The 8,106-nt window shown below is 40.8% G+C and overlaps 1 protein-coding gene across 3 annotated transcripts in view; it reads right to left on the bottom strand.

Moving 5' to 3' along the window:
* Positions 1–8,106, bottom strand: part of kcnip4a (potassium voltage-gated channel interacting protein 4a) — a 149,068-nt gene that overhangs the window by 59,400 nt on the left and 81,562 nt on the right. Inside the window, exon 1 of one of the 3 annotated variants that reach the window (XM_005743000.1) lies at positions 4,323–4,797. The exons of the other annotated variants lie outside the window; for them this stretch is intronic. Within the exon in view, the coding sequence (XP_005743057.1) occupies positions 4,323–4,377 (55 nt within the window). The 5' untranslated portion in view covers positions 4,378–4,797. Of the gene's footprint in view, positions 1–4,322; positions 4,798–8,106 lie in introns of those variants that run through there. 3 annotated transcript variants of the gene reach the window in all.

Below are 8,106 nucleotides of genomic sequence, written 5' to 3'. Positions count from 1 at the left end.
GAAAAGAGAAATCCAAAGGGAACTAGAGACTCCATAGGTGACCCCCCGCCTCCTCCTCATTTACTCCTGCAAGAGTAGCTGAGGGTACATTTGCATATCAGAGAATATGGATAGCTCTGTCTTTTACATGCCACATGGCTTAATGAGAAGCAGTGCCACTTTTCAGATATCATTCTGAGATAATCTTCCCAGGGAGACGGTATAGATTCATCCAAAAAGTGCAGGCTAGGCCTTACTTCATAAAGATGTTAACAGTGGGAATGTCAAGTCTTTTCTGAAGGTCTGCTTTTCACTCAGAATAATTCACAGAGACAATACATTCCAGAACTACATATTAACTGACTCCTTAGGGGATGTCTCATTAGCTTTCACTTAGTACTGTGATACTCATCAATGGACTAAAGAACCATGTGCATACCGAATGTTCTCTCTATTCTCTGTCACATTGTGACATCACCCAGCACTTCTGAACACGACGAGCAGTTCTGTGAAAAATGGTGCATGTGGCAGATGGGTTGGAAAAAAAAGATAATGAGATTCACTCAAAGTGCTTTTGGCACACAGTCCATTTTACAGTGATTTGCCTTTGACTCAGAGACTCTATGAATACAGTAAAAACAGTTCCCGCAGGTCTTTTTGAGACGGAGGAAGACGGGCACTGCTCAGATATGACTTTAATTAAACCAATTTCCAAACTGGTGCTCGAGCTAATAGAGTTTAGTTTAAATATGTTTCTTTGTTGCCAGTGTGCTCAGCAGAACCTGAAGGATTTGTTAAACACAAAGTTACAGTTTACAAGAAAAAAATAAAATAAATAAAAATGTGTTTTTCCTATAATCATACGGGGCTGTGAGCAAACATGGTGATCGGTGGCACGGCTGCCCCTTAAAATGACATCTGCTGTCCCTGTGGTCGGCCAAAGTAGCCACTCAGTTCTGTAAACACCAGAAGGCCTGGGAGGAGAGGGGGCCAGCGACAAGAAGGATACTGGATATCTCTGTCGCCCTTTGTGTAAATGTCACAGGAAAGTACGAGAACATGAACCATCACTTGTTAGTTTAGACTGCGTGGTGCAATTAGTCCACAAAAAACAGAAAGAAAAAAAAATCAGACCGCTAGTTCAGGATGTTTTGAACTAATTTCAGTGCGGTAGCTTGAGTCATACTGCAGTTAATGTTTTGCTGTTTCCATTTGAAGGGCTCTACCTCTGAGTGTACCTAGCTACTCCTACACAAACTCTACTCGCAGAGGCTCCCAACAACAGAAACAGGCGAGGGATTTAAATGACATCGAACACAAGGCCAAACACATCAGCGAACAACACCATAATGAGACTGGAACGTCTATTATCTTTGAAACATTTCAAACACTGTGGGGAGATTCAAAAGTGGTCCAGGTGCATGTTTGAAAAGGAGCTGGAGGCCAGACTACTTCCTGTGACTACTTACTGGACCATCAGCTCTTATCATGCCGATGAGTGGAGCTATGAAAATTAATGGAAAATACTAAAGTGGGTAGTGTAATAGCACCGAGGTCTCTCGGACAGAGCATCTTTTTTATGTTGTCTTTATATAAAGACCTTCTATGGTATGAATCAGTATGTTGCATGATTTGAGGAAACAGAAATGTCAGCAGTGGAACTGGTTTCAGCTGGATTTGCAGAATAAACAAAGGGTTTAAAAGGGTTTGCTTTGTTCGATTATGTAAGAGCTGTAGTTTTGTTTTTCACTTTCTTTCTGAAGGAGGCATCCATTATTCTTTTCTCTTTTTTCAGTTTGCTGATCAACAACTGAAAGTCCACAGAACAGAACAGCAGCAAATATTAAGGATGCACATTTGTGAAACTCTGGATACCAGTATTTAAAATTAAAATCTGCTCAGTGCCAATACTGATTTTGTTTTTCCAGGTTTTGGTTGAAATTTGTTTCTTAGTTTCTCAACATTTGGTGTGACATACAGTACTAGTAAAGTATTGGCTGCTAACAATGGTAAATGACATCTTATTTATACATCATGCTGATGTAACGATACTAATGTATTGCTATACTGTTGTACATCTACCAAATATTCGTTTTCCAGAAGCAAAACAAATTATTCTATTAGAATACAAATACTAATCACTTGATAAACTAATTAAGAGATCAATACACAACTTCCCAGAACATTTAAGCATGTTAGAAAGGACCTGTCAAGCTTCCTTGCATTAATAACAGTTAGATTTTTTTTTAAAAAACTTCTGATGAATATTTTTAATTTTTTAATAAAAGAAAATAGCCAGAAGAAGAAGTGTGTGTTAAGCAGCATGTTGATATACTCCAACTAATTCTGACAATAAGGACAGTTAGCAGGCTGCTCTTCAAGGTTCATTGTTGTAAAAGATGCCGCTACAGTCTGAGAGGCTAATGCCGAAATGCTTTGAATTTGCAATTTTCCTAATGGCCAGAAGGGGGGGTTCCTTCTCTGGCTGCAAAAAGATCTGCTCACTTGATCCATAACTTCAGTATCAATTCCTGATAAGTGTCTCAGTCGCTAGTTTCTTTTTCAATATGACATGATGTTAATTTTAAAATTTACTGCCCCAATTTGAGTCTAAACCGATGACGGCACGTGTGTGGTACGTGATGGTATGGTATGTATATGAACAGGTTAACTGTGAATCATAGATTGTTACAAAATGAGTAGGTTTGTGTAACTACATTGCAGCACAAACATTTCTGTGTCTTACAGATGGATCGCCAACTGATGAGGACGTGTTAAGAGATTCACTGACTGACTAGCCAAGGACATGGATTGGATGATTTCCAGTGCTCAGGCCTGACCGGTGACCAGCTGTCAACCTCACATACAATATATAATTATGTACCAGTCTGTTTTACGCACATGCACAGCGGGGCAGGCTAATACCCGCACCCAGACTCACTGCCACACGTTAGCAGCTGTTCGCTGTGAGTGAGGACAAGTGTTTTTAAAAGTAAACCACAAGGAGACCACCATGAAAAAGTATTTAGCAACAAACCTAAGGAGAAACTTAAACAACATTTACCAAGCTGAACATTTTAAAGACACTAATAAAGGAAAAGCGGATGATGCTAAAGCTAGCAAGAGCGCAGAGCTAGCCACAAGCTAGCAAGCTCAGTATTAGCAAACAATCAAAGAATGCACAAGGAAAAATGTGGAAACAAGTGAATTTATAAACAGTTATAATCTTGGAAAATCAATTACGATCAGAAAAAGTCAGTATCATCTGTTAAATCTGAAATCAGTGCATCTGTATTTGCAACCAACCCAGGAAGTTCATTTGTAAGCAGTTAACTGCTCAGTTAGCCAATTAGAACTGATTTTACCAACACAGCAAGCTAAGAGTGTGAAAACCCATTTAACTGCTGTCTGACACCATGAATCCACTCTTTCATAATAATTTTGTATTCTACGTTTATCATCACAGTCTACTAACAACCATCATCGACAGGCACAGCAGTCTATTTTGCTCTGTGTTAATTTCCAAAAGCTATAAACACTGTATACATGTACAGCAAGCATATGGCACAATATATGCAATAAATCTCCTGCAAGATTGTGTGTATCTGGATCCCATGTTCTCCTTTCTAGGTCTCTATAAAATGTGCTTACAGAGCACACTCTGTGATCTATTGCTTGAGAGAGTTACATAGAGCCCCTCATTCATTTTGCTTTCAAGCCCTCCAACAATACCCAAGTGAAATATGACTTTCTATACTTTACATGTCATCCATTCTGTCTCTCTCCCACTACACCACTAAATATAACCTCTGTCAGTTATTGTCCACTGGCCACCCACTGAATATTTCATTGTTCTTTAATAAAGACTGGACTTCCTTTTGTTTTGTTACAGTGACAAGCTGTGACGGTGACGCTGATCAGCACATTATTGGAGGGATACGACGTTGTAACATAAGCTTGTGCGACTGCGTTGGCAGGGAGTCGCATGTGGCATGCTGTGCGTGTGTGTGTGTGTGGGTGTGTCTGTGTGCTGTCACGGTAAAATCAATACCGGGTGAAAAGCAAATGAAAAACTCGAGCAAGTTTGTGGAGTTCAGCCTCAAACGTTTACTGAAATGCGGCGAATTTTGAGTCAATTTCATGGACTGCTGGTGTGGCACCGTGAATTCATTTGAGATTAAAAGGAAAACACAAGATTAACAGGAAACTTTCACAACACACACACACACATATGCACAAACACACACCATCTGTATGAAATACATCATACAGTGAAAGAGTAATCATTACTTTACTGGTTGGGCAAATAGTTTCGTTATTTTCAAATCTTCAGTCTTGCGTACCTGTCTTGCGTCTTTGTTTTGGCTGAAGAGAGAAGATGACCATTAAAGCTCCCATGATGCCCTCTAGACTTTCTCGCTTAGTGATCTAGAAGTCCTGCTAGATTTCGCACACTTTCCCTCCCACAACTGGGTCGGCTTGAGAGTGAAAACGGAGGGAAAAAATCCAGTGATATGCTGGGATCCTCACATTAGGAGAAAATAAAGTAAAATCTGGTCTCCGGTCCAAACTTCTCCTTTATATTCACCGTGTTAGGTGGGCTGTACGTAGAGCAGAGTGGGAGTAAAACATGCGTGCCTCTGTTGAGTTTTGAATTTTGACGCGCACGCTCTGCAGACCCCCTCCCTCCTCTAGTGTTCCCACTATGAAGTGAGAGCTTGCTGGCTGATCTCTGCACTGCAAAAGCTACTTTGTACCACTTGAGCACCTAGATTAATTGAGCGCTATGAGAGAAAGGCAGAAGCATGCTGTGGAGAGTGTTTGCCGCCGCTCTTTTCAACAGACCTTTCCTCACACGGGGAGGGTAAAGCTGGAGGGAGGCGAGAGAGCTCATACTGTAGATAGCCATTTTTCCTCGCTAGCTGCCTTTTAACTACATCTCCTGCTGGGTCTGGGAGGAGAAAACCACGCTGTGTCCACGGCAGTAAGTTAGAGCTGATCTCTCAGGCTGGTGGCTGGTGTAAATATTTAAATTATGTGCAACGTTGCTTGTGCATAATTTAAAGTCTTCTCGTTGCAAATGCTGACACCCATTTTATAGATTAATGACAGAGCAGTTTTAATGTAACGTAGCCCAACTACTACAACTGAGGTATAGCAGAAAACTCTCTTTTATGAGTGATAACAGCATGGTATGTATATAAGAATGGTTTCTGATGCAATACTGATTCAGTACTCATAACACTGAATAAAGTCTCCTACTTCCATGCCTTTATCCACCCTGAAAAATAAAGTAATTGCCTCTTCAGCACTGATCCTGCACCCGCTTACGTGGCAGAGTCAGGCTGACTTCGTGGCAGATCTTCAGGATTACGGAGACGGTCAACAGGTCAGAAAAACGCTGAGGCCCACATCTCTTTTATTCTCATCCTTTGCTTGGAACATGTGAAAAAAAATACAGCAGAGATGCTTTGCCTGATGTGACACATCAAAAGAGGAAAATAGAATGAAAAATACTTCCGCTCCCTATGCCACCCACACGCAATTCATTTCATGAACTGTGTGACAGCAGTCCAATTCAGGAAAAAAAAAGAAAGAACAGCCAACCACAGCAATCAAGTACCAATTTGCACCCACTCCATTAACCTGCTTCCTGCCTGCTGTGTGTTCTTTGTTGCTCAGAGGCCTCTTTCAGACAGAAGTTAAAGAGCAGTTTAACTTCCACCTTTAGCAAACGCACTCTCAAAACCAAGTATTTATGTAATCTACACAAAAAGAAACAGACAAATGAGTGTCTGTAGTTATTCTGATGTTCAAGGACTTTTAAATCACCAACGCAGAGTCTATTTCTTTAGTAAATGTTCTCCTGAAGGAATCTGACCAGCATTTACTGCAGCATTAGATTACCAACCACCTCCCTATTTCATACTCAGCAAAAGCATTTATGCTATTTGTCATGCTATATTTTCCTCCACTTGGGTCAGGGAACAGCGATTTTAAACAGGCTCAGCATAACTTACTGCCTTCATTTAACTTCATTAATATGACCATTTTCAGACAACCACAGCACCCACTGGATGCTTACCATTGCAGTGTTTGACAGTTAAAGTGGAAACATTATGCTTATTTCCACCTTCGTGTTTTTATCCTTGAACTCTACTAATGTGGTTTTGTATGATTCTCAGTTGACAATAACAGTTATTTATCTGGTTGCTCCTTGCAAACAGCATATTTGAACAGCAGATGGGCGGGGCTTCTGTTCCTGAGACAGCCATAAACAGTATATCCCCTCATCATACAGATCCAAGAGTAGCAGTCATAAACCGAGCGTTTAAAGAGCCTGATTATTAGAGAACACGAGCGTTCGGCTCATAAAGATTATTTGTGCATTCACTGACCTCATAATTTGAAATGCTGGAATATATGCATGTATAATGTGTGTGAATGAAAGCTAGTTAACCAAGTAAAATTACATTATAGTAAAGTATAGACACCCAATATGAACTCTATCTTCAAACCCAGTTTGAAGATTGGTCCAAACCAGCTGAGCATGGCTCTTCAAAGGGTATCCTAATTATGTTGGAGCAGTAATGACTTTTCATTAAATTGGACACTCCAGAGAATAGGATGAAATAATCAAATGTCTCTGGGGTGAATCATCCCCGCATATGCTGAGGCATATTCCACACCACTTGAGGAAAACAATCTAAAAACAATCTGATTAGCTACATGGGTTTGGAGAGAGAAAGTGCAATAGCAGCATAAGTGCTTCGTAACTGGAACGAAGTTGGAATTTGAAGTTTACAGAGCTCTCTGGTATCAACGAGGCCTGGTCAAATCCAAGGACTACTGTTCAAAACAGCACGCAATCCCCCTGTAACTTCAAGAAATCAACACTTCACCATCTAAAGCAGGCGGGTGCTCTGCTGCCTACACGCACACACGTTTGATATGGTTCTCCTGTTGCATTTCTTTCCTTCTTCCCTGCTTCCTTCCTCCCGTTGTTTCCTGTTGATCAAACTGTGCATATAGAGCGCTTCGTTAAAAGAAATCCTGGAAGGCTGTAGGTGTTTGTGACTCAGCACAGGCTGGCGAGCCATAGCCTCACTGTCTTCTGAACTAAGGGTGGGAAAAGGCAAATGCAAATTGCACTTGAGCCGTAGCTGCAGGAAGCTTGCGAACAGTAACTGAAGCGAGATGAGAGCGATGAATCAGACAGGTTGAGGTCTGAAGAGGTGGCTGCAGGTGGACCAAAACAGGAGGTGCGTGCAACCCATCAACACAGCGTGCACAGAATAAATGATATACCAGAGGGAACCTGACTGAAACTCAGCTCCAAACATTAAAAAAAAAGGTTATGATGGTTTATTTTGGCCTTTTGTACAGATCAGGTAACTGGTAAAAATGGTGCAATGCGCTGTGAATGAAAGTGTCTGAAAGCAGCGGTGAAAGGGTAGAGCACGTTTGATTTAGGATCATTTGATCTAGTTTAAAAAACTCCAAAGTCTATTAATGCTCCTGATTCATTCAAATGATATCACTCTACTAAGTCAGTTTAAATCAGTTCCATTATTTTTTTAAAATTTTATTTATATAGCGCCAAATCACAACAGCAGTCATCTTAAGGCTTTACATTGTAAGGTAGAGAAGCGCCACAATAACACAGACAAACCTTACCAATCTAATGGCCAACTTTAATGAAGCCCTTGACGACAGTGGGAAGGAAAAACACCCTTTTACAGGAAGAAACCTCCAGCAGAACTACGCCATCTACCTCTACCAGTACACACTTAAAGTAGGGGGAGGGGCCAGTCGCAAGTCTTTTATGGTAAATGTAGTAAGCTCAAATATGTACAGCTTTGGAACGTGTTGTACTTGGAAAAAGGGTCATAAACACGTACAATATATTAAGTGAATTCTCTGCTTACTGAACTCCATGAACTGTGGAGCTCACACTTCATGGAGTTCGTTCTTGCTTTATCCATTGAAGGTTCCCATACAATGCATTCAAACGAGATGTACTCAAAGAAAGACAGCAGCACTTTGACTACTGCAGTTTTATCGGTTAATTTTAAGTACTGATGAATGGAACAGCCCGATCTCACTCCCGACCCGTAATATACTGAC

Source organism: Pundamilia nyererei, unplaced genomic scaffold (genome assembly GCF_000239375.1).
Source record: "Pundamilia nyererei isolate P.nyererei 1_Seehausen unplaced genomic scaffold, PunNye1.0 scaffold00126, whole genome shotgun sequence".
NCBI classification, from domain to species: domain Eukaryota; kingdom Metazoa; phylum Chordata; class Actinopteri; order Cichliformes; family Cichlidae; genus Pundamilia; species Pundamilia nyererei.
The sequence above is the reverse complement of the archived record's forward strand: the minus strand, read 5'-3'. Positions and strand labels throughout refer to the sequence as shown.